Here is a 27,656-nt window from a genome sequence, read left to right on the forward strand (position 1 = left end):
TTTGCAGTGAAGTAGGTGAGAGAAATATGTTCTAGTGGCTGCAAAATGAGTGTGCATCCCTGTCCAGGAACACAGTGAGTACAGCTGCGATGAGCATGCACAGTGAAATTCCTGGAATCACTGTAGATCCTCTGGGATCTACTGATCTACTGGCATTGCTGGGAATGGAGGCGGAGCATTATTTGCTCTCCCTCCTTTTTTGTGAGGGAACACAGGTATTTTAGGATTTCTAGTGGTGGTAATTTACACTGTTTGTTGTGTGTTTCAGAAGTAGATTATTTACAGATTTGCTGTGAGGGATGGGAGAATAAATAGCAGGAGCATTTTTCTTATATGTGTTATGTCCTCAGGCAGGGATGGGAGCAGAATGTGAGCTGCTCTTTGTACTCTTCTGACTGCAATTGATTTACTGGGAACTTTAAGCCTCTAGGCCTTCACCAATATATAGATGAGCATGATACAAGGTAGTACTGCAGGATTCAGTCTCATCTAAATTCTCATGTAAGCATAAGCAAAGGTTCAGTGCTGCATTAAAGGAGCCTTGTACTTCAGTCGGACACAGTGAATCAGACATCCTTAGGACATCCTGAAGATGTCCTTGACATCTTCATCTCCCTCCTTATAACACTGAGTTTTTGTCCCAGACTTTACTCCAAATTAAAGCTTGCTCAGAGTCCTCTGTGCTGTACTACCCTGGACGTTCTAAACCACATTGTGCAGAGTGGATTTCAGTTGTGGCCTTCTGTGTTGCATTCTGCATATGTCGGTTAGCATTATGCTTATGTTTATGTTACTAGTACTTGTTGTGGTCGAGGGGGGGATTATTATTAATTAATTACCCTCACAACAATAATAAATGATATGGCAAACAGGTATTAATAAAAATAGTAACCCTTTATTAATGAAATATGCCACAACTTATTAAAAAGGATCATTGTACGTTTGGAATATGTATTTACAATGAGAATATGCAGTCTTAGGGCAAAATACAAACTATTCTATGCAAATTAGGAGGCAACAACTTAGAAAGAGAAAGTCCCTGAGAGCAGGTAGCGCTCAATTACAAGTGGGGGGAGGCTCGATAAGAACCTTTAAACCCAAAGGGCAATGGATTAATTACTCACAGCTAGTTTTACCCACACAGGGATGCTGCTGCTGCTGCTGTGTTAGCTTTGGAGCGCTCTTGTCCAGCACAGGCATGGCGGATTGCCAGCAAGAAAGGTTTACTGCGTGGTCCCAGGCTGATCTGGCTTCAGCAGACAGCGAGCAGTTAATGACGGTTCTCGCGACGGGCACTTGCTTGGTTTCTGGATAAATTGAAGCACGGCACGATTCTGGTGGCAAGGGGAAGCTGGCTACGCGGATCCGGCTTCTAGGCTTGTGGCTTCTCCGGCTTACATGTGTATGGCTTGTGGCTTTATCCCAGGCTCTGGACCAGGCACTCAAGCCAGGGCAGGGTTATTCGAGGCAGCTTTGACGAGATGGATCCAAGGAGGCTTGAAGTGAGTTTTGAGCAAGGCAAGGCAAGGCAAGGCAAGGGTGACTTCCAAGTCACTTGTATATATACAAATTGCCAGAGATCGATTGCTCCAATGGGGCACTGAAGCTAACGTATAGCTGCCCAATGGAAAGGTGTTCTGCCAGGCTGTAACCATAAAAGCAGAAGCAAGGACCTTGTATCTGAGGGAGCAGTGGTCAGCTTATGTGCTCTCACCCCAGATAAACATCTTGTTTACCAGACAGGCAGGAATCCTGTCCCCTTTGTTCCTTTTCCCACGTTGCCCTGTTTTTCTGCAGGAAGGAGGAGAGAGAAAGGGATCCTGTCTAGATGTCTTAAGGCCTGTCTGGGTTTGTACTGGGCCATGTCATGGCCCTACCATGACATTACTTTCTTGAAAGGCAGTATAATGGTTGAAATAGTAACTTTCTATACTGGATAGAAATTAATAGAAATACATAGATGTATTCAGGAGTACATGATCCCATTTGTCTTCCATTTTCCTTTTGGTGAAAGCATATATTCATTTTGTAAGAGAAGATTTATTAGCATTTTAAGGACAACATATTATTCATAAATTCAGAGTATTTTTATACTAAGCATTCCATGATCCAAAGCTAAATTTGTCGAATTACTGTAACTATTCTGTTAATCTGATGATTTTACTGAATTTATATCAATTCAAACCCAGAATTGCACTCCTGGGAATCAGGTCTGCTCTTTCAAATGCTAATACACTGTGTAAATTGCTGTTCCTGTTTAGATAAAATTCTGACTGTGGCAAATTAGCTACCACTCTCCTTTCCATTCAAGTTGTCTTGGAACATATGAAACCTAATTTTGTCTTTCTAAAAATCTGCATTAACTACCGTATATTATCAGCTCCCCAAAGAAAACCACTTTGACAGTCTGTTGAGATCAGTAGTTGTTTCAGAGAGTTTCCACAATTTGTTTCTCCATTTCCACCTGAATGGTGTTAGTAGATACATTCACTGTTTGCAGCTGTGGTATGTTATTTGTCAGTATGACAAGCTTCCCTATGTCAGAGGTGTTAGTTATGATCACTTTAGCAGTGCTTCTTATGAAACAAGCACAACTGTGGAAGTTTAATTGCTAGCACTCACGTTAGAAATTAATGCTAGATCAAGTCATGTAGCTAGAGGAGAAAACTTGCAATAAGTGCCTTTGCAGAATGGTCTTGGGGGCATTGAAGCTCTGGCCTCAGGACTGAGGCCTCAGGACTGAGAGATACTTTTCTTGCTATGCCACAGGAGCCTTTTTCTCTCCTGGCTCTGTACAGCAAGAGCTAACTTTCTGACAGTGTGGTCACCCCATGCTTACCTCTGCAGTCCTTCCCTTCCAAGCCATCTTCAGCTGGTTTCTGTCAGCAGAGAGGGCACTATCTTGTGGTAGGTACCCTAGCAGCAATGAAATATGACATTAAATTTGGCGCACATCCTCATTTAAGGAGACATTTTAGAAACATCTGCTGCTGTTCAGCTAGAGTCAGCAAGGGAACTATTGTTGTACAAAACCCCAATAATTTGGCCTGGAGTTTTCTTGTCTTTTCATGTTGTGAATCTGGGGACTAGAAATCCACTTGAAGCCTCATCAGTTAAAATCATATGTAGTTGCTGTATTTTTTCTATATTGTGAGACATAACTATCAATTTTCTGATTAATGCTTGCTATAAATTGAAATGAATGTGCTATTAGTTGGATTTGCTGTGAATTTCAGTTTCTCCAAAATAAGAGGATAGAGGTGTTTATTACTCACTTTTGAAGATGATGCATGAATTGTGAATTATTTTTCAGAAACCAATGAATTTATGGGATAAAACCCCAAATGAGTCAATATGTCTTGTTCAGTGTAAATTTTGGTTAGTCTAATACTAAGGTCTGAGCTGTTCATTAAGCAATTTAAGCAATATGGGGGGAGACAGAAAATGGACAGCTTCTATTTCATAGTTTGATTTTTAACAATATGTTTACAAAGACAAGGTGAGTGATAGTAAAAAAAATACGTAGATTTGCAGGTCCATTGCAGTTACAAAGTCTAATTTAGCTCTAGTTCATCTTTAGCTATCTTTTTATCTTTGAAACCTCAGGGCTGGATTATGAGTTTTCAGACTGCCAGGAGGAAGATTACAACATTGTGCCCTCGACCCTGTGTGTAAGGGATAGAAAGATACCAAAAGGATCTCTATCACCAGGCACATTTTAGGACTGAAACCAGGCTGCTGCTTACCTCTGCCTCTTGACATTCTCTCTTGGCAAGTTGGATTGCAACAGCGTATTGGGATTCACAAGAACTGTCCAACCCAGAAAGCCATAGATGCACAACGAAGTGGATTCTCATGTAGTCATCCTGCAAGACTGATGCTGGTTGATTGGAAAACATCTTGCTAGACAGTTTTGATGTTGTAAGATACAGAAATAATGAGTACCTTCAAAGAATGAAAAATACATTCAGCTAAAGAATTTTATGTTTCATTTTGGAAATGAAACAAATCAGCAAGTATAATCCAGGAGTGTCAAGGAGATGCAGAAATTTTTGATAAGTGGCATTGAGAAAAATGCTGTAATTTGAAAACAAGCAATCAAAGTATTTTATTTTGAGTACAGTCTAAACCATAATGATATGAAAAGTAGCAGAGCTCCACACTATGTCTTCCAGATAAACAGTTCTATTAGTGGTGAGGAAAATAGAACAGTTTCTGAAATTGTTTATGGGATAGGGGCAGCTCCATTAGAACTGATACTTTCCCCAGGAAAGAGGCAGCAGCTTAATTACACTTGCTGCCTGCATTAATGCTTGATTACAGTTTGATGCTCCATCTTGTGAATTTTGTGGACATCTTCATAGGAAATGGGTAAAAGAATGCTACATGTGAGGTAGATCTGAAAATTATTTAACCAATTTCCAGAAGAACAAAGTGGTTCAGAAAAGGAAGATTATACTTTGCAGGTCTAATAAATTACTTTAAATTGTGCCAGTTTATGAATGTGAATGTCAGGTTCATAAAACACTAAGGCTACAAGAGGAAAATTTACACTTATTCAGATGAGTAAGTAATGAATACAAGTAAATATGAGGGGTGAACTGCTGGCAAATAATATTCCCCCTGTATACCATTGATTGATTTTTCTTCAATATCTTTCCAGGTTCTTGACTTTATTTTTTTTTTTATGCATGAAAAAAGAAATCTCAACCTCCTCTGTATTGTATTCATATATATGAATACAATACAGAGGAGGTTGAATGCTTTAAGCCTATATTCAGGGATAACTGGTCTTCAGTAATATTCATCAGGTTTAGAGGAGGATCTTCAGACAATTACTTACAGATTGCAAATGTCCTTTTCCTTGCAGTGTTTCATGCTGTTCTTCCTTATTAAGCCCACTATAGAAGCACAAATGTTAGAACTGTGTTTAGTGATCTTTCACAGAAAATATTCTGATCTGATTCATTTTCTTTGTCGTAACAGAAGTTCTACAGTATGCTCATGAAAAAAAAAAAAGTATGAGTGAGAGGCAAAAGCTTCTTTTAATATGACATACTGGTCATCAACTGTCAGCTGCAGGATTGAGTAGGGGCCTTCATCATATGATGGTTTTAAGACTATATCTTTAATTTTTCCTCACAAAGTTTGAGCAGAAAAGTGAAAGAATGTAAATAAATCACAATTGGGTGTAAGAAAGCAAAACAATGATTATTCGAAACATTTCCGTTGGAGAGAGAGAAATGCTTAAGAGTCAGTACCCAGAACAAAGTGCGGGCAGTCAGGCAGTCTCAGTCTGTCTGCTGGGCATTTTTCTTCTGGCTGGATGTAACACACATACTCAGATACTGACCTTGACAAGCTAAGTTTAACAAACTTCTTGACTTCTTGGCTTTCTTCCCTCTTTGCCTGCTCTGTGAATGGGTACGGGGGAGGCCCCTTGGGAAAACAGCAAAGCCCTTCGAGGGGGGCCAAGGGGCTCTGTTATGTTTTTCTGTTGATTGTACATATTTGTAAATGTTGTGAATAGTGTATATTTGTACATATTCATTGCATTTCATCATAGATTGTAGTTTTGCCTGTAAATGCAGTTTCATTTGCTTCCAGACTGAGCTAGCCTGGTTATTGTCAGTGTGGGAGGGGAATTCCAGCTCTCGCACCGTAACACATCATCACAAGTCTTCCCTTGAATCAGGGTAGGATCACATCATCCAAACAATTAACAGGAGCTGTGATGGAGTTACCCTCTGATTTGAATAGACAAGTAATGGCATTTTTCTATTTAAATATAATTGTTTTCTAGCAACAGTTTTAAATATTTGACTACTCTTAGGTTTGTATCTCCTCTAAAAGATACCATGTGGGCCTCATTTTCTCTTTTTCAAACAACTTCTTGAGATTACAATGAACTTTACTTCTATGGGGTTAAATGCAATATTAACATGTATGACCATTACTTGAAGGAGTTAATTCATCTCTTCTTCGCCAATCATGTTTCACATTCAGCAAAGACTGAATTAGATGTGGAAAGATATGATTCTGTTTAAGGTCCCAAAAGACCAAACATTGAGTGTAAGATGACTGTTGAAAGAAAGAATATTGTACAAGGTAATGAAAAACTTCAGCTTCTGGATTCAGGAGTAACAAAGTGGTGGGCATTTTGTGTGTTCAGAACATCAGAAATGTTTGTGACAGCTTTTTTCTTGTCATCTATTGAACCTGATTTTTTTTTCAAATTGTTGTTAAATAGTGCAGTTTCTAGGTATTCTTTGTTTAGATGCTGCCTTCCTCATTTGGAAAAAAAAATCTCTCAAACTGTAAACTTTGTTTTCTGTTACATACTCACATATTCTACTTTGGACATGCCAATATTTTCCTATCTATCTATCTATCTATCTATCTATCTATCTATCTATCTATCTATCTATCTATCTATCTATCTATCAGGCCAGAGACTGTAAGTCAAGATAAGCTGATATTTATAGTCACGGAATAATGTCAGCCATTTCTACTTCAATCTTGTAATGAAAGATTGTAGTATCCTTTCTACTAGCAATTTAACTTACAGGCTTCTTTAAGCCAGTTCCTGAATATATGAGCCACTTTAGCTTTGCTGACTTTAGGGGCTGTACAGCAGAGGTTTCTGTTTCCGCTGAATTCACTAAAGATATTTGTTTTCAGTGTGGCTCTACCTTAGAAGTCAAAGGCTCTTATTGTCACTTTGAAAATAATTGTTGAATTTGAAATAGCTGAATTCATAACATAATTACCAGACAAAAAATTGTGAGTTCAATAGTTCATAAATTCATCACAGACCAGAGTATCTGTACTTTTTAGCCTTGACTTAGAAAAACACTTGAACATATTTTTTAAGCTTTTTAAAAATTGAACTATTCACATCAAATGTCAGGAACTGTTTTAAATTTATGTGAACCTTTGCAGCATTTCACAGTTCTTGTATTCAAGGACATGTTTCAGATGTGGACTTTTTTTTTCCTTAGTGTGGCTGGCTTCACATCAGTTCCCAATCTGTACCCATCCCCACCGTGCTGCTCCAATTGGACTTGCTGTTTGCAAATGCTCTGCCCAGTCTTAATAATACAAAGTGTTGCTTACTCTCAGAAGACAAAAATTGCAAAAATGTCTATTTTATCAGTAGTGCAAGAATTCCTTAGTGACAGCATAGCAGACAAACTCAGTATTTCAACATATTTTTCCAGCATCTATTACAAATGGATAACTTACTATTTTAGTTCAGTGCATATAATGAACCCCCAAATGAATGCTTCTAAACTCAGAAAACACCACCTATAATGAGTAAGAGATTTTTTAGAATTATTGTTATTTACAGGCTTTTGCTCATGAAAAACATTTTGGAATGTCTGTAAATCTAGCACTGGAGTACAGTGTCCAGTTATGGGCTTGTCTGTACAAAAAGGCCATGGGCACAGAGGAGCAAATACAGTGAAAAGTGCCAAAGGGACTGGAGCATCTGTCATATTAGGGGAGGCTGACAGAGCTGGGACTGAACAGTAGACATGGGAATTTTATACAAGCATATAAATACCTGATAGGAAATTGAAGATGGAGCCACACACTTCTTGGTGGTACAGACTTGAGTTCCAACTGAAATACAAGTAACTTGTTAACCTGGATTTTTATTTCACTTGAGACTTTTTCACTGTGAGAATTGTCAACTGCTGGACTAGTTGCTTAGAAGGTGATGAAGTGTCCATCCTTTGAGATGCACAAACCCAACTGGACATGTCACTGAGCAACTTTCTGTATCTGACCATGGTCAGGGCTGAGGCTCTATCCGGAATGTGAAACTGGATACTTAAGTGAACAGGCTTTTGAGTACTGCTGGTCCATCTTTGTCCATTTGTGTGAAGAAGAAAATATACTGTGTAAAATATATATATATACGGAAAATTCATGTGCTTCATGAGCTGAAAGTGGGTTGAACCTATACTATATGTTACTTATCCTGGTGTACGGGAATGTTGAAGGTTTGCCATATATTGATGTCTGACTTTTAATTACATGACTGAGAAAAGTGAGGTTACATTTTCGCAACCTTGTTCGCCTAAGAAATAGGGTCTTGTGGACTCATTGGTGAGTTTTTGCAGTAAAAAGAGAATCTCTAAAACGTCTATGTAATATGAAAATAAAAGGCAGGAAACTCTTTTGGAAATCAGCAAAAACTGTTTAGTACAAGTTTCCCAAACGTTATTCCATAGAATAAAACATTGTGGTGATACATGAAGAATGGGGCTGTTATTTGTCTAGTTATTTCCAGGAGAACTCTAATTTTCCATATGAGCAATTCCATTAGCTATCCTAGAGAAGCTGTGAGATTTTTTTTTTCTTGTTCAAGATGCAAAGAGAGCAATTCATGCTGGGCTTTTGTTCTTGGAAAATTAATGTTTGGCTTGACATTGTTGATAGATTGTTTATTTTCAGGAAATTTGCTATCTTCCATGATGAATTTTAAAAGTTAGGTTCAAGACACTTAGCCAAGGCTCATGTTTGCTCTTAGTAATAAATAGAGGAAGAAGCATGATAATGATGATAACTGTCTTGACAGTCATCATTGAGGAGAGAACATTAAAAACACAGTCTCATTTAATTTATAGTCTTAGCTATGATAGTATTTAGCAATCTCTGTCCCCTGAGAAGTTAATTATTTAAAAGTAGGCAGTATCCATCCTTTTCGCTTTCACCTTGCCCCTCCTGTAAGTACCAGGAAGGAAAATACAGTATTGCTACCTACTTTCCCAAATTCATGGTGAATTTGAAAGGGTGTGTTTTTCTGTCTTTCACAGTAACCTTTGCGAGGCAAAGACACAAAGCATATTTTACAGTTGTCCCTTGGCACAGTGTGTGAGAGACAGTGTTGTCATGCAGGAAAGTGTGTTTCAGTGAAAATCCGGCTTTTAACTTCTTTTGTCACATGTTGAACAAATGAATGGATTAAGATACATTAAGACCAGTTTATAAAGTTTGGATTTGGTTAGCATGATACCATAGCACAGTAATGTTCCAGTAAATGACACTATGGTGCATTTTTGCTTCCACATTTTGAGTTCTTTGACACAATGATCATTGGCCTCTGCTGGAAGTGAACTATTGAACCCAAAATTACAACATTTTAATATTCTACGTAAACCTGAGACTTTTATTGCATCAACTAGAGATAATACCAGGTCCTGTGAGAGCCTGTACCTGAGTCCTTGGCTTTATCTTTTATCTTTCCAGTCAAGACCTCCTAGCGGTGAGCTCAGGTAACAAAGTCACTGAGTAGGTCTACTAACACTTAGGACACTATCACTAAATTAGTGCAAATCTACATGACAAGTTTTGCAATGTAGTTGGTAGAAAGTATAGGTGCCTTTAGTGAGGTAAGTATTTCCAGACATGGCTTCCAAAGAACTGATGAGCACAGACCTGACAGGATCATTTTCTGGACCTTTGCGTGTTTTCGCGCATGGACAGCTGTTGTTCTGGGTTTGTGGTTGGTGTGCTCCGGAAAATGAGTAATTTGGGTCATACTGAGTGAGCCATATGGGCTGAAAAAAATCATAGAAAGGATATGTCGCAACCAAATTAAAATGTGCTGCTTTGACATGCTCAACAAGTCAGGCACAAAATTTGGTCAAAACAGGAAAAAACTCTTCGTATCTCCTGAAAAACAATTAAAAAAAAATTCTTCTTTGTAAGAATTTGGATTCTTTTCAGTGTTTCTCCAGCAGCTAAGCAGGGAACTCATTGGCGTTCTCACTATTCATAGTTTGATCCACCAGGGTATGTTTCAGTCAGCAAAGTTAGCATCTAGCAAAAATGTGCTGTGGTTAACAAAACATGAGTTTCTTGAATATGTAAAACAGAAAGTCTTGCACATGCACAATTGCACTTTAGCGATCTTTGTTTTCCATGTGTGACAGAAATTAATTTAGGGGGAAATGTATCACTGTTGCTGATAGCTATCTGGTATGCAAGCTATCTATAGCGGATAGCTATCTATGTGCATATGTTGCCTTGCCAATGCAGCAACTGTAAAGATAGTGTTTCTTTGGTTAGGATTTCATTTTCATAAAGGCTAACAGTATATTCTGTTAGTCCATTAGCAGGATTATAAAACTTGAAACACACTGGTAATAATTCTCCTTCAATTACCAAAAAAGTGCTTCCTGGTAATTTCAGGGTAGTGTCTCACTCACTGATTTAAGAATCTGTCCTTTGTAAATAGAGCAGAGATTGCCTAAGGCTGGGTCCACCTGCAGAGGGAGAAGTTGTCCAAGTGAAATGGCCTGATGGAAAACTGTATGGTGCAAAGTATCTGGGAACAAATACAACCAACATGTATCAGGTGAGTGTCAGCATTTATTACCATGTGCTTGTTTTTTGGATGTCTTTATTGCAAATTGCTTATTTGATGCTAGTATTGGAGTGGCCTGCTGCACCTTCAAAGCTGCAGAAGGCTGAAGTGTGGACTATTAATGTAACTGCTAATAAATAAACTAAGCCATTAACAAGTGCTGTGCATTCTTTGGAAGTAGAGGTTTCCCCTATTCTTATAAAATCAAGAAAATGGCTTATTTTATAAGAACTCAGGTGAACATACGGAACATTAAGACTGAAAATAACATTTGTTATTTTCTCCTGGTTATTTACTTTTATTTGCTGTCAGGTAATTATACAACTAATAATACAAAATTAAGTATTGGTGTGTGACTACAATGAATCTTAGGCATTTCACATAAGGATGGAAGAGAGGACAGTAAAAAGAACAACATAAATAGTCCCAGTTTAATTTTTTGAGTCACTTTAGAATTAATTAATGCATGATCTAAGGAGCATTTTATTCTCAGCAAAGGCAAAGGGAACTGAACACTGAAGGCAAGGATAAAAAGCTGACTTCTGATTTCAGAGACACAGTAATTGTTTTTTTTATGTGCTTGCCTTTGAGAAAAATCAGTCAGCAGCTTTGAATACCCAAGTGAATTGTAGAAGCTGCAATAAAACAATCACAATAATAATAGCATTCTGAAAGAACGATAATCTAGGTACATTTCATTTATATATATATGTATATTATCATTTTCACTTACATAACTCTTTGAAGGCCTCACATTACTCTACAAAAATGGCAAATTTATTGTTATATCTGTAGATAAATTAAGGCAGCCTAAGGGAGGCTAAATGACTTGCTGCATTGACCTTCTCACTTTGCCAATGACTTCAATTGAACTCAGGTCCTAAAATGCCTGATCCCTTGAGCTAGTCTTTGTGTGTTACCTCTTGCCTTATGTTACACAGCTGTATGATGTTATGAAGGTTGGAAGCTCTTTATAAAATACAAAGATTATGGTTCTATAGTGACATTAACCTTCAATTCATTTAATCTTCCAAACAGCTGGTCTTCTGAGGAATACTGTGAGGTAGATTAGAGGAATGTTGTTATCGTTCATATTTGAAGGCACCTGACATAGTCAAAACAAACCTTTGTCTTATTTGAGACCTCCTGGACAACATGATGAAACAGTTAATTTTAAGGAAAATGGGTTAGCACATGGATGTTCAGTAAGGTTTGGAGTTCCTCAGCATAATAATAATGGGAAATTACTGTAACTGCCTTGTAATAAACCCTATCACAGGGAAATGGCAGAGATTAGAGTCCAGATTGTACTACATAGGACTTGGAGGCAAACAAGTACTGCAGTATGTAGAATGGAAGAGGAGGTTGCAACAACATGGCTGCGACAGGTTACAGAAAGTGTATGACATGGAGGGTGCAAAGCTAACGTCAAGACACATTAGTAGTTCTTTCTGTAGTCTTTCTACATAGCCTGCTGGAAAGCTCCAAGGACCCACGTATACACATACTCTGTTCTTCTGGGTCGTGTGATCTCTTTCGCAGCTTTGAGATTCTCTTATCATGTCTTTTGTGTGATCTCTTGGGTGATATGACAAACATAGAGACTGAAAAGGACTGTCTAAAGTGGGTGTTATCTCATAGGGCACATCTTTTCTACTTGGATAAAACTATACATTTTCTTCACGATCCTGAGATATTCGTACAAAATGTGACAGTACTCGTGCACACAGGAATTGTGACACAATGCCCTAGAATTTGTGTCATTTGGTTTGACATTTGGTATTCAGTATCCTTCAAAATCCCTAGGAAGAATTACACATGGCAAATGAATTGGGTGTTCAACTGTAAATGTGATCTACATTTGAATTCTAGATAATTTTTGATACTGACATTCACGAGTTATTTTTTATTTTTGTTTGAGATTATTAAATTATCCATTCACTCTGTTAATTGCTTTCTAACAATTTCAGCTGACTCTTTCATTTATAATGTCCTGATAAAAGAAAATCACATGGAGAGAATAAAATACTACACAGAGACAGTATAGCATTAGAGGTCTAAATAAAATAACTGCCTGGATAAAACTGATGATTTGACATGTAGTATCTGCAGTCTGAATTAAATTGGAGCTATTAGAGGTGGTGGATTTATATTTTACTTGAACCATGATAACTGTTAGAAGAGGAGCTCTTGTATTTACCTTTAACAGCAGGCAAATTTATTTCCAGTGTGTTATGCTGAATTACAGCTGAGGAATTTACAATTACTCTTTATTGTATATGTTCAATATATGTCATACTGCAAGCATGCCAGATTCTTTGATATGATGCAGTTGCCTCTAGCTGCACACTACCAGTAAAAACAAAAATGTCGCCCTTCCAGGAGGCAATTTTCTGATCATATGTTGCCAGTGGAGTTAATTTCCTGTCCAGTTCTTTCACCAGTGATGCAAAAAGCGTTACTACTAACTGCATGATGCAAAAACATATTACCAAATTGATTGTGCAAGAATACAAGAAAGGCTGCTCCTGCATCCTGGTGAAAAAAAGGATGAGTTGCCATCATTTTATTAAACACGTTTAAGCCAAGTTCACCTTTAAGTTCCTCTAACATACTATGAGCGGACTATGGCTTATGAGGTTAGTAACAGGAACAGAGAGGAGCAAAGATGATTTTTGTGGCTTTGTTACCCAGTTGTGCTCTGTGGATTTTAAATGCACTGCAGATTTGTGCATCCTTGTTAGTTGCTTTAAAGTAAAATTGTTTTTAAAGAAGATAATAATTCATAGATCTGTACCCTGGCTTTTCCAAATGATACAGTGTATCAAATTTTTCACCTCTGGACAATTCCTCTGACATACTCAGTCATGGCAGAGTTTTAATTTGAACCTACAAGCCCCCATCCATTTACAAGTTCAAATACACAATAATTCTGTTTTATCTATAATAATACTTTTGATAAATTAATATTTTCCTGTGTTTGTATTCAGGCTTATTCTTTCAGCCCATGTCTGTTATTGTCATTCAGATGGTTACATCAGCTAAGGATGTGGAATGGGACTTCTTTTAATTTTATGTACTTTAATGTACAATTTTTGTGAAATTTAAATTCAAGTCATAGATAATACTTGAAATTCATGTTTGTTAGACGAACCTAAAAAAAAAAAATCATCAGCTACTGAAAAACTTGCATGCTTCAAAGCCTCAGCATTTTAACATTCCCCACACCTAGTTGCATTTCCTTTCTCATTTTCTGCTAACGGGGTTCATGTTGGATTAAATCTAAACCTAAGCATGATAAAGCTTTTCATCTTCTGAACAGAGCATTTTAAAGCAATTCCATCTGATTCAATAAAATCTGGTATTTCCTTAGTTGTCACTCATACTTTCTTTTGACATGGTCTTCCTCAACCTTGAATCACAGGATGTTAAAATTATTTTTTTATTTATTAGAAGCAAGCAAAAAAATTACAGGCAAATAAAAATGGCATGAAGATGTTTTAATATGTCAAAAAATAATGTCTGTATTGTTACTGCTTGCCATTCCTAATCTAATAAATTTTATTGTATATGTGTCAGTGTTGATTTTTAAGTCTCTTTGCTTAGATGCTGTTTTCAGTTTATGAATACATTGCATTTCCCAAGAAACAACATTTTTAATGTTTCATCCTATTTTTACCATCCTAAAATAGATAGCAAAGTAGTTGTATGTAAATATTCCATGTTTGCACATTTATTTTTCTCTAGAGACAGTCCCAGAAACTTCTGTAAGAGTTAAATTACTATTTTTTTGGTAAATACCCATTTTTTCAATTAGGTTGAGTTTGAAGATGGTTCTCAAACAGTAATGAAGAGAGAAGAGATCTATACACTAGATGAAGAGCTTCCTAAGAGAGTAAAAGCACGTTTTGTGAGTATTTACTGATGGTAATTTTGTGGAATATACATGCTCAAGATTGTGTCAAGTCATTGACACTATCCTTGGATTTATTCTGAAGTTTTAGTTTAAATTCAGTTTTGTGAAGCCTGTACTATTATGACTAGCCAAATTAACACAGCAATTGTCACAAGCATCTATTTGCTAGTGAGAATCATTAGTTCATCAAGTGTATGCAAATGTTGTTGTCAGATGTTGTTCTTTTCTCCTAAAAGCAATATCTTGGGTCAATCATCTCTCAAATCATGAATTATGAAATTAGTAAATATACAAACTGACAGGCATTCTGTTCTTTCAGCAGGCTTATAACCTGTGTACTCTAAAAAACCCTCAAACTTTCCAAGTTCTAATAGGCTTGTGATTTTAAAAGCATTTAATTTAATAAAAATTATCGTAGGAAACAAAGTGCCTGACCAGAACTCACTAATGTCACCAGCAGTGCTCATCTGCATTTCACTAGTAGTTGGTTTAAAATTGTATCTCTGCTGTGTTTTTGGAAGTACAGTGCAGTTTCAAACAGCATCCACCAGCTAGTCGTTTTATATGTATGCCATGTGGGAAAGTGGAGATTCATGTGGTGATTCATAAAGAAGACAACAATTAAAGGTTCTGCCATACAATTATTGGAGGAGACGACTCCTGTTACCTTTGTCATTCATGCTAATAAACATTGTGCAATGCACTCTGTCACCAAGTCTACTCAAGAAGAGTACTGTGTTCTTCTCATCGTCATGTTCTATTTTAAAGCTGTTCAAAACTGCATTGCAAACTAAACATTAGCTTTCTCGACATGTAAAACCAAAGTATAAGGATGTAAAAATCTTGTTATAAATGAGAACAAACAATAATTCACCAATGTGAATAAAAATTTTGTCTTGAAAAATGCTTTCAGCGAAATTTTGAAAGATAGAGCAGTGCACAGTGTATTTTTTGTTGCTGCAGGGAGATGGGCTTATACACAATAACTGTTCGCGTGTCTATTATGTGACATTAACTGATTCTTGAAAGCTGAGTGAGAGGAGTTGTAGGGGAATGATGTGTAGAGTTGATTCTTTGGGCATACATCAGCCTGTATGAGTTTGGTTCACTCACACAGCATTACACGGCAAGGTAGCTTAAGAAGGGTTCAGTCTGACTTTCCTTTTCTGTGCTTCTTGCCACATGCTGCTGCCATCGTTGCTGTCATCACTGACGTTTATCCATTTCTCAGTAGCCAACCCCAACACAGATGCTATGGATTTCAGAAGCTAGGAGTGTGTCAAAGTAAAGAATTGGCATTATGTATGAGAGGGATGGTAATGCTGGGAAAGGGAAACAGAAAAATGCAATGCTGTCAGCCTGCTGGGCTGTTCACTGGTGGGATGCCCTGTTCTGCTGAAGAAACAGATTAAGAATAGGACAACTTTTTCTAATGGGAGGTGCAGTGATCAAATATTCTTGGCTAAGACACCTTTTTGTCAATATACATGGGATTAGTGCAAAACCTTTCAGTGTCCTAACTGTCTAGGGTTAAGACAGATGTCTTGGAAAATATTAAATGAGCTATCTGGTTATATTCAATTGAGTTTTTTAATTATACATGGAAAGCATTCTGTGACAATTTTTTGTTTAGAGACTATGTGTAAAAAATCTTTATAATTAACTGCATGTTCTGTAGAATGTAAACTGTTGCATTTCAGTGAGAATAACAGTAAAAATGTAGTTTGGTTTACACTATTCTTTTTTTAAATGGCATTTCTATAGATCAATATTGACTCTTGTATTTAGCATCATTAAGTCATGGGTAAGTTAAGTATATGTAAAAGCATTTAATTTGGTCAACTAAGACAAACCACAGCCTGTGTCAGACTATGATGGAATGTCTGAAGCCGTATGTGTAACTCATGTCTGGTTTTAGTCTACAGCCTCTGACATGAGATTCGAAGATACGTTTTGTGGAACAGATACAATCTTGGGAGAAAAGAGGCAGAGAGTATTGAGTTCGCGCTTTAGGAATGAATATGTGGATGATCCAGGATACCGTGCCTTCTTGAAGAGCTCATTCCAGAAGAAGTGCCAGAAAGAGCTATGAAGCAAGCAAGACAGAGAGAAGGATGTCACTTAAAGTGCATGCAGCATCATTTGCAATTGGGTTTGAGTTTATTGAACACTGGGTTTTACAATGAACTAATCCATATGTCAGCCTCATAAACTGAAGTACTTGAGTTCTGATTTCTTCAGCTAATGTATTAAAGATTTTGTAATGTTTCGTATGCCAAACTAAGGGGGAAATCAAGTGAGAGTAAGAGGAATTATACAGCAATGTGTTGAAGGAAACTTTCAGTCCTGCTCACATTGAAATAAATGGTAAAACTCCCTTTGAATTGTGAGAGATTCACATTCATAAAAGGAGACATTTTTGTAAACAGATATTTCCATGGCTCATTTTTTTTTGGTAGAGAGGAAAAGGTGTTAAGTTTAATAGTAACAGTTTTTATAAATATTTTTAAAAACAAATATGTACAGTATTAAGAAACAAAAGCTGTACTTGCATTCTACAGTACTTTAATTTTTTATGTCACTGCAGCTTTCAGTAGGGTTTGATGCGGATCCAACTGTTGACTTAGATATTTTTTGGCTTTTAAGAAAGATACCTTCAGGACAGGAAGGGTGTTTTGTATATTTAAAGAGGCAGATTTTGGCAGTTATTTTTAAACATATTTTTCAGAAGGTCTATTAATAATACCTGTTTGTAAAATAAAATCTTCTTCATTATGTGTATGAAAAATTAGAATTTAAATATATGCTTAATGACCTAGTTTTGAATGAATATATTATGGTCTTCTTTTTAAGATAATATTCTATTAATGTAATACAGTTTTAAAGTAAGCAAATACACACTGTACTTTTACTTGCAGCATTTTGTTTGTTGATGTGATTTTCAATCCTGTTATTTTACAACTATGGGAATAAAGAAAATGCTATTTGCAGTATGAATGCAGTTTCCTGAACACAACAGAATAAACACATAGACACCCACATGGCTTGATACTAAAATGGGAACTTGATAAATACTGTACTTTTATTTCTTGTCTTTCTATTTAATTTCAGTCCTTGCGATCTTGACCTTCTTGGATGTTTCACAGAAAACAGTCTGAATTTGTCTGAACACTTCAGTATATGAAGAAGAGAGCTTTATCAAAATGACATCATCTGTTTCTTGTAAGTTGGCCATCAGAAGGATTTTTGACTGTCTGCCACAAGAAAAGGGAGCCCTCTCAAGATCCAATTTAAATCTGAGCACTGCTGTTTCTAGAGTTCTGCTGACAGAGAAACCTGAAATGTGGACCTGAAGAGTTTTTCATGACAAACCCAGACCTTTATATGCTGAGGCAAATAAATCTTTGTTTCACTGTAGCCCCTGCATGATTTTCCTTACTTTTATTGAGTGGACAGGGAAATCTTTTAATTTACTAAGGTGCCACCTGTAAGAGACTAAATCTTGTCCCTCTCGATGTGCATCAACAAAGCTAAAATCACCTTTGCTTCTCTCCCAGACAACAGCTGCCTGGGGAGGGGATGGTGAAAAGACCCTCTGGAATGTCCAACAAGAGAGAAGATTTGTGTGAACGATCTGTCTGATGGGTCAGCTCTGCCAACTGATAGCACACCTGGCAGTCACATATACATTTATGTGACTAGCAAACTTAGTCCCACTGTCCATGTCACTGACAAAGAGTACCAGCCCCTGAGGAACACCACTTTTCACCTGTCGCCAATTAGCCATTGGGCCATTGAGCATCACTCTTTGGGTATGATCATCGTGCTAATTCCTTATCCACTGAGTGGTCTGCCTATCAAATCCACATCTTTCCAATTACTAGGATGTCATGGGGGATAGCGTCAAACACTTTGCACAAATCCAGGTAGACGACATCAGTGGCTCTTCCATCATCCATCAATGCTGTTACCCCGTCATAGAATGCTACAGTCTTTGCCAGGCACAATTTGCCCTTGGTGAAGCCATACTGGCTCCCACCAATTGCATCTTTGTTTTTCATCTGTCTTATCAGAGTTTCCAGGAGGATGTGCTATGTAATCTTGCTGGGTGTAGAGAGGTGAGACTGACTGGCCTGTAATGCCTCAGGTTTTCCTTTTTCTCTTTTTAAAAATGGGGATTTTATTTCTTTTCCCAGTTAGTGGGAACTTCATCAAATTGCCATGAGTTTTCAAATATGATGGAAAGCAGCTTCACAACTTCATCTGCCAGTCCTCTCAGGACCCACTGTGGTGTTTTTGCCCTGGCTGGAGGCCAGTGATAGAGACAATGTGCTCTACTGTGCTGTCTGCCCAATTGTATATCATGGTGGTTGAAGTCACCCATGAGGACTGGGTCATGTGAACATGAGGCTGCTCCTATTGGTCTGTAGAGGGCCTCATCTTCTCTCTCTTCCTGGTCAGATGGTCTGTAGCAGACTCCCACTGTAATATCACCTGTTCTGCTGCTGGTCTGCTCTTCTTCCCCAGGCTCTAAATGTCTGTTACTTGCACTAGTCTCAAAGTGGTAGTGGTAGGATTGACTGAGGATTCCCTTTCCCTGGCAACTTTAAAGCACTCTTCACTAATTTGGCAAGCCTTCAGCCAAAGATGATCTTTCCCTTCCCTGAGAGTTGAACCCCACTGGCCCCCAAGAGACCGGTTTTCTCAAAGTGGTTCTTATGGCCTAATAGCCAAAGCCCTGGCTGTGACACTACTCTCATAACTGTTTGTTGATCTGCCCAATTTGAATGACCCATTCAATCATAGGATCGTAGGATGTTAAAGGTTGGAAGGGACCTCTGTAGATCAAGTCCAAACCCCCCTGCCAGAGCAGGACCACAGAATCTAGCACAGGTTGCACAGGAACACATCCAGATGGGTCTGGAAAGTCTCCAGAGAAGGAGACTCCACAACCTCTCTGGGAAGTCTGTTCCAGTACTCTGTGACCCTCACAGTGAAGACATTCCTCCTCATGTTGAGGTGGAACCTCCCGTGCTGTAGTTTATGTCCATTACCCCTTGTCCTCTCACAGGGTGTAATGGAGAAGAGCCTGTCCCCTCCCTCTTGAGACCCAGCCCTCAGATATTTAGAAACATTTATTAAATTCCCTCTCAGTCTTCTCTTCTCCAGACTAAAAAGTCCCAGGGCTCTCAGCCTCTCCTCATAGGGCACATGCTCCAGTCCCTTAATCATCCGGTAGCCCTTTATTGGACTCTCTCCAGCAGCTCCTTGTTCCTCGTGAACTGGGGAACCCAAACCTGGACACAATATTCCAGGTGAGGTCTAACCAGGGCAGAGTAGAGGGGAAGGAGAACCTCCCTTGATCTGCTGGACACACTCTTAATACACCCCAGGATCCCATTGACCTACTTGGCCACAAGGGTACATTGCTGACCCATGGATAACTTGTTATCCACCAGGACTCCCAGGTCCTTCTCCACAGGGCTGCTCTCCAGCAGATCACCTCCTGACCTGTACTGGTGCAGTTTCTTATTCCTTCCCAGGTGCAGGACTCTGCACTTATCGTCGTTGAACCTCCTTAGGTTCCTCTCTGTCCAGCTCTCCAGTCTGTCCAGGCCTTGCTGAATGGCCACACAGCCTTCAGGTGTCTCAGCCAAGCCTCCCAGCTCGGTATCGTCAGCAAACCTGCTGAGCAGTCACTCTGTCCCCTCATCAATGTCATTGATGATGTTGAATAGGACTGGACCCGGCACTGATCCCTGGGGGACTCCACTAATTACAGCTCTCCAGATGGACTTAGCATCACTGACCACCACTCTTTGGACTCTTATTTTGTAACCAGTTCCTAATCCATCTCACTGTCTCTTCTTCTATCCCACACTTCCTGAGCTTACTCACAAGGATATTATGGGAGACAGTGTCAAGAGCCTTATTAAGGTCAAGGTAGACTACATCCACTGGTCTCCCTGCATCTACCCATCCTGTTACAACATCATAGGAGGCTATCAGATTAGTCAAGCATGATTTCCCCTTGGTAAATCCATGCTGACTACTCCTGATCATCTTCTCTTCCACATGCCTAGAGATGCCCTCCAGAATGAGCTGCTCCATCATTTTTCCAGGGATGGAGGTGAGGCTCACTGGTCTGTAGTTTTCTGAAACCTCTTTCTTGCCCTTTTTGAAGACTGGAGTGACATTGGCTTTCCACCAGTCCTCAGGCACCTCTCCTGTCTGCCACGATTTGGCAGAAATGATGAAGAGTGGCAGAGTGACGACATCATCCAGCTCTCTCAGCACTCTTGGGTGCATCTCATCAGGCCCCATGGACTTGTGAATATTCAATTTGTGTAACTGATTCTTAACCCAATCTTCACTGACCAGTGGGGAGCATTCCCTCCTCCAGGCTTCCTCTACTTCATCCAGAGTCTGGAGTACACAGGGGAGTTCAGCCTTAGATGTACAGACTGAAGCAAAGAAGGCATTCATCAACTCTGCCTTCTCTGCACACTCAGTTATCAGGGCTGCCTACTTGTTCAGCAGTGGGCCCACGCCTTCCCTATTCTTCCTTTTCCTACTGATATATTTGAAGAAGTCCTTCTTGTTCTCTTTTACTTCCTTTGCCAGTTTCAGTTCCAAGAGGGCTTTGGCTTCCTTGTTGCCTTCCTAGATGCCTTGACAACTTCTCTATAGTTCTCCCAAGTGACAAATCCCTTCTTCCATGAATTGTAAGTTTCTTTCTTCCCTGAGATTTCCTCCAGGAGCAACTTGCTCAGCCATGCAGGTCTCTTGGCATGCCTACCTCATTTTTCACTCAAGGAAACACAGCTATCTTGGGCTTGGAGGAAATGACATTTAGAAATTGTCCAACTTTCTTGGGCTCCTTTACCCTCCAGAGTCTTAGCCCATAGGATTCCTGCAAGTATATCTCTGAGGAGTACAAAGTTAGAGCTGCAGAAGTCCGGGGTTGTAATCCTACTTAACTGCCCTGCTTCTACCCTGTGTAATACTAAACTCCACCATGTCATGATGACTGTCCCCAAGGCTCTTCCTGACCTTAATGTCTCCAAAGAGTCCTTCTTTATTAGTTAATACGACGTCCAGTTGTGCACCTCCCCTTTAGGGCTCCTCCACTACCTGCATCAAGAAGTTATCATCAACACACTGCAAGAGCCTTTTGGACTGGCTGTGCCTGGCTGTGTGGGGTTTCCAGCAAATGTCAGGGTGACTGAAGTCACCTATGAGTACCAAGGAGTGTGTTCTGGAGGCTGCTTCCAGCTGACTGTAGAAGAACTCATCAGCATCTTCTGCTTGGTTTAGTGGTCTATAGTAGACACCTACAACACCTCCCTTTCCACATCCCTTAATTCTTACCCACAAGCTTTCCACCTGTTCTATCTCCCCCACCCCCCCCCAGATGGAACTCAACACATTCCAGTTGCTCTTGCACATAGAGAGCAACACCCAGGCTGCATTGTTGGTCTATCTTTCCTGAACAGTACATAGCCCTTCATGACAACACTCCTGTTGTGGGAGCTGTCCCACCCTGTTTCAGTGATTGCAGTTACATCATACTCATGCAGCCTAACACAGACCTCCAGCTCCTCCTGCTTATTGTCCATGCTTTGTGCATTGGCATATAAGCATTTCAGAGAGGGATTTAATCCTTTAGTTTTCACTCCTGCTGTCTGACCACTCTTGCCCACCTCCATGGCCACCAACCTACCAGTGAGCCCTGCATGTGCTGATGTTTCTTTGTTGGTTCTTGCATCATCCCCAACACATGGCTCATTATGCCCTACCTCCCCTGAAGTAGCAATGGAGCTGGCATACCACCTCACAAGCATCCCAGGCTTGTTTCCAGTGAGCCTGGTTTCTTCCCTTCCCCCCCTTTGAATCTAGTTTAAAGCTCGATTAATGAGCCCAGCCAACCCCTGTGATATAAACCTTCTCCCCCTTTGAGAGAGATGCACCCCATCTGCTGCCAGCAGGTCTGGCATCATGTGAGGTGACCTATAGTCAAAAACCCCAAAGTCCTGTTGGAGGCACCAGGCTCAAAGCCAAGAATTGATCTGGTGAGTCCTCCTCAGTCTTTCTGGGTTGGTCCCTGCAACTGGATGGATAAAAGAGAACACTACCTGTGCTCCCACTCCCTTGACCAGTTGTTCCAAGGCCCTGAAGTCTTTTGATAGCCCTTGGCTTCCTTCTTTCAAGGTTGTCATTACCTATCTGGAAGGTTAATAATGGGTAGTAATCTGTGGGCTGTATGAGGGTAGGAAGCCTTCTTACCACATCCTTGACCCAGGCCCCAGGGTGACAGCAGCCTTCCCTTTGAAGTGGGTCAGGTCTGCATATTCGGCATTCTGTTACCATCAGAAGGGAGTCACCTATAACAATGACTCTTCTCTTTTTTTTTTTTTTTTTCTCCTTTGCTTGGGAGAACTGATGAAAAGACTGCCTGTGCTCCAGTGTCCTTTACTGCTGCTCCCACAGCCCTTCAGTCCTTATTTATGGTCCTTTGTTCTTGTCTCTGTCACTGGTGCTCAGGTGAAACAGCAGTGGGATGTACAAGGCTTGGTAACCTCTGGATTTCATACCTGATGTGAGCCCCCTGTAAGCAGCAAACCTCTCTAGAGAATGGATCAGGTCAACAAATGGGTTCCTCTACACCTCTCAGAAGAGATTCACCCATCACTTTTTCTTAATTGCTGTACAGAGGAGCAGATTGGGCTGCCTCACTCAGTTCTGGTGTCTCAGCTGGTGCAACGTTTCACCTCTTCAGTCTGCAGAGAAATGAAGTGGCACTGCAAGGACACCCCAGGCTTTGAGGGAAGTCTCTTCTTCGTGCTGGCTCTTGCAGTTGCAGCTTCCACTCCTCTGCATTGTTGGCAAAGAAGTGTGTAGTGGTGTGGGAGTATTTGTGTGGCTGTGGGCTGTGGTTTCTCTGCAGATTGTTCTTGGATTGATCACTCTAACTCTCTTCTACCTCCCTGATACTATGCAGCCTTCTCACCATCTCCTGCAGCTCAAACACATGCTGTAGGGGGTCCTTCACCTGGGCACACCTTTTGCAGGCAAGTTTGAAGCCTACACTTGCCCCAGAAGAAAGGCCTAGGCACTTCCCACAGTCTGAGGTCTGCAGGGCATCTTCTTCCTTCAGCAGCTGCATTTATGCACTGGGCCCCCCCGGGTGGATGGTGCAGCCCCTCCCTGCAGGCCAAAGCTGCAGCCTTTGCTCCCCAGTGAGTGCTCACTAGTCTACCTTGAGAATCAGATATGATGAGTGCTTCTGATCAGGCTGGGTCTTGTAGGAAAAAAATTAGAGAGGCAAAAACCCATTTAGAACTTAGACTGGCCACTGCTGTGAAGGACAATTAAAAATGTTTTTATAAATACATTAATGGCAAAAGGAGGGGCAAGGACAACCTCCACTCCTTAGTGGACATGGAGGGGAATATAGTAACAAAAGATGAGGAAAAGGCAGAGGTACTTAACACCTTCTTTGCCTCAGTTTTCAATAGTAGGCCAGACAACTGGCCTCCTGAACTGGCAGATGGAGCCAGGGACCACTGTAGTCTCCCTGTAATCCATGAGGAAGCAGTAAGGGACCTGTTGAGCCACTTGGATCCTCACAAGTCCATAGGACCAGATGGGATCCATCCTAGGGTAATGAGGGAACTGGCAGAAGAGCTCACCAAGCTGTTCTCCATAATTTTTCAACAGTCCTGGCTCACTGGAGAGGTCCCAGATGGCTGGAAGCTGGCCAGTGTGACACCCATCCACAAGAAGGGCCAGAAGGAGGAACCAGGAAATTACAGACCTGTCAGCCTGACCTCAGTGCCAGGCAAGGTTATGGAACAGGTCATCCTGAGTGCAATCACGCAGAACCTGCAGGATGGTCAAGGGATCAGGCCCAGCCAGCACGGATTTAGGATAGGCAGGTCCTGTCTGACCAACCTGATCTGCTTTTATGATCAGGTTACCTGCCGGGTGAATGCAGGGCAGGCTGTGGATGTAGTCTACCTGGACTTCAGCAAAGCCTTTGACACTGTCTGCCACAAGAAGCTCTTGGCAAAGCTGGCAGCTTGTGGCTTGGACAGATTCACTCTGAAATGGGTCAAGAACTGGCTGGAGGGCCAGACCCAGAGAGTGGTGGTGAACGGTGCCAGATCCAGTTGGTGGCCAGTCGCTAGTGGTGTCCCCCAGGGATCAGTTTTGGGCCTGAATTCTTTCAGTGTGTTTATTGATGATCTGGACAAGGGGATTGAGTCTATTATCAGTAAGTTTGAAGATGACACTAAGTTAGGAGCAGGTGTTGATCTGTTGGAGGGTAGGAGGGCTCTGCAGAGGGACCTTGGCAGGCTGGTCAGATGAACAGAGTCCAATGGGATAAGATTTAACACATCTAAGTGCAGGGTTCTACACTTTGGCCACAAAAAACCCATGCAGTGCTACGAGCTGGGGACAGAGTGGCTGGAGAGCAGCCAAGCAGAAGGGGACTTGGGGGTTCTGGTTGACAGTAGGCTGAACATGAGCCAGCAGTGTGCCCAAGTGGCCCAGACGGCCAGTGGCATCCTGGCCTGTATCAGGAATAGTGTGGCCAGCAGGAGCAGGGACGTCATTCTGCCCCTGTACTTGGCACTGGTTAGACCACAGCTGAGTACTGTGTCCAGTTCTGGGCTCCTTAACTTAGGAAGGACATTGAGATACTTGAACATGTCCAGAGAAGGGCAACAAAGCTGGTGAGAGGTCTGGAGCACAAGTCCTGTGAGGAGCAGCTAAGGGATCTGGCGTTGTTCAGCTTGGAGAAGAGGAGGCTCAAAGGAGACCTTATTGCCATCTACAACTACTTGAAAGGAGGTTGTAGACAGGTGGGGGTTGTTCTCTTCTCCCAGGCAACCAGTGACAGAACAAGAGGACACAGTCTCAAGCTGTGCCAGGGGAGGTTTAGGCTGGATGTTAGGAAGAAATTCTTCACAGAAAGAGTGATTGGCCATTGGAATGTGCTGCCCAGGGAGGTGGTGGAGTCACCATCCCTGGAAGTGTTTGAAATAAGACTGCATGAGGCACGTAGTGCCATGGTTTAGTTGATTAGATGGTGTTGGGTGATAGGTTGGACTTCATGATCTTGAAGGTCTTTTCCAACTTGGTTAATTCTGTGATTCTGTGAGAGCTTCTGGCTCCTGTAGGGTCCCTTCACTCTTGCAAAGGGAAAATGTTAGGAACCTCCCTGTACTCAGAGATCTATTTGTCTGCTGCTGGCCAAGCCAGTTCCAAAGCAGCTACTCTTGGCATATCACCAAACTACACACTTCCTGTTATATATATAAGAGAAAAGCAACGGTTTTGTATATTCAAAAATCCTGGAGGCTATGGGTGTGCTTTGTAAGCGTACACAAGCAAAGCAGTGGTTTGTCCAGGATATATTAAACCCAAAAATTTTTCAGGACATCCACACTTATCTTAAAAATATCAAGAAATGGTGCCAGGTACTTGAGTTTATTCTGGCTTGTGATGTAGAATGCTTTAGCACTACAACTATGATTCCCACACCTATAGCTAAAGTCTGATAAAATCAAATTAATAAAATTACATACAAATTAGATATTTTTCTCTTGAACCCTGTTTGCTCCTCTTTGTTGATGCTTAATAGGAGCTCTACGACATGTCACATTGTGCTACAGTGGTTAAAAATTGTCTGTTAAAAAGAGTAATAGATGAATTCCTACAAAATATTTTTGCTTTGAAGCTTGGTTATACTTTCCAACAGTCATGTGAGTGTACAGCAATATTTTGTAGTGGAGAAACCCTGGCACTTATGAACAAGATAAAGCAGGATAAAAGCTGCTTCTGTTTATACACTTCCACCCGTTCTGATTTTATGGGATATTCTTAAATGTAGAGGACATAATAGTAAACATTACTGGTAAGTTAAACACTGCTTGAATGATCGTGTGGCTAAATAAAAAATAGTTGTATTTGCTACCTTTCTGCTTGCTTTAGCCATCTCTAGTGCCATGGTCACAGCTGTTGACTCTCACAACAGATGAAGGCAGAATAATAGTTTCATTGCTGTTATGAAATGTCACTTTTCCTTCAGTCTTTAAATTTTGTAGTGGTATTTCTGTTTATTACTAACCAACCAAAATATTTCATGCCAGTGTCCAACAGTATATCCACAGAAAAGAAACCTTATGTGTGGTGCACAAGAGGAATTTTTGCTTTGCATATGCATAAAAGGCATATCAGTCTTCTTTAAAAATTGCAGAGCCATCTGATAAATTTATCATACACCTTTGAACTTCAGAAGCCATCTCTGAGGCCTTTAGTCTTGAATTCCAAATGACTCAGATAGCATTTTTCTCTGATGCATGTAGCAAAAAGAAAATGAATGATGATATGGTAGGGCATAAAGCTTTTAGTGGAGTTCACCTGAGCTGTTGGATATGTTGTCTACTTGGTTATGGCTTTACTCTCAGACCTAATTGTCCTGCAGCTGTGCTGCAGAGATGTTACTCTTTAATGTATTACTCCATAGCTAGATTTGCAGGCAGAACTGGTAGGTGCCAAAACTTCTTTCTGTAAGAGCCTGGTTTGAGTTACTAAAATCTTGTGTAATTTTTATGCATCAGTTGTGCCTAAAAAAAGCCAGGGAACACTTATTTGAGCAGTTTGATTATTTGGCGGGATTTGAAAGAGGAGGATTGAGAAAACCAAACCAAGCCAAAATAAAACCCTTCATTCTTTCTGTCCTAAGGTTTCCCAGCCATTTATGTGAGAATCTCTGTGGTTCCTTTATACAGTGGAAAAGTGATTTGCTGTCTATGAGAGAAAGGGCCTTTCCCATTAAGTATTAGAAACAGGTTTGTGCTGTCATTTGACTGAACTATCATAAGTTGGCTGTTCTGTGAACAGGGCTTTGAGATAGGGTCTTAGAAGAGCCTGTACTACTTGCAGTGCTTGTCCCACCCCAGTGCCCTTTGGCAGTGATGGAGGAGATGGTGCATATGTTGTGGCCACAGTCAGCTCAGCACTGACCTTGCCAGGCTTGCAGATTGTGAGGCTCTTTTCTGGTTCACTCTAGCTACTTAGAGGACAGAGGCTTTTCTGTGTTCTCTTTGTGTACTGCTAATGGTGCTACAATAGTATAGAAAAGCAAGAGAAAAGGAATCTGACTTTGGTACAAAGGTGTACAGAGTTTAAAAGGAGAATTCCTGGAGCTGGGAGAAGAAGAAATTGGGGGACCACATTCTGAAAAAAGAGATTTGTTCACAGCCATCTGCAGAACCAAGATGCCTGAGGCTCAAATTTCTCTGGTATAAGCAAATGGTTGTGAAATGTACCAGGAAATTACTAGCTGTTGCC

At 40.4% G+C, this 27,656-nt stretch overlaps 1 protein-coding gene across 1 annotated transcript in view; it reads left to right on the plus strand.

Annotated features, from left to right (window-relative positions):
• The window catches only part of LOC128979641 (lysine-specific demethylase 4C-like), a 244,084-nt gene extending 227,853 nt beyond the window's left edge, over positions 1 to 16,231 (plus strand). Inside the window, exons 16-18 of the mRNA XM_054397969.1 lie at positions 10,250 to 10,369; positions 14,196 to 14,288; positions 16,220 to 16,231. Of these exons, the coding sequence (XP_054253944.1) occupies positions 10,250 to 10,369; positions 14,196 to 14,288; positions 16,220 to 16,231 (225 nt within the window). The remainder of the gene's footprint in view (positions 1 to 10,249; positions 10,370 to 14,195; positions 14,289 to 16,219) is intronic.
• Positions 16,232 to 27,656: the final 11,425 nt, after the last annotated feature.

The sequence above is a fragment of the Indicator indicator genome, chromosome Z (genome assembly GCF_027791375.1).
Source record: "Indicator indicator isolate 239-I01 chromosome Z, UM_Iind_1.1, whole genome shotgun sequence".
Classification (NCBI taxonomy): Eukaryota; Metazoa; Chordata; class Aves; order Piciformes; family Indicatoridae; genus Indicator; species Indicator indicator.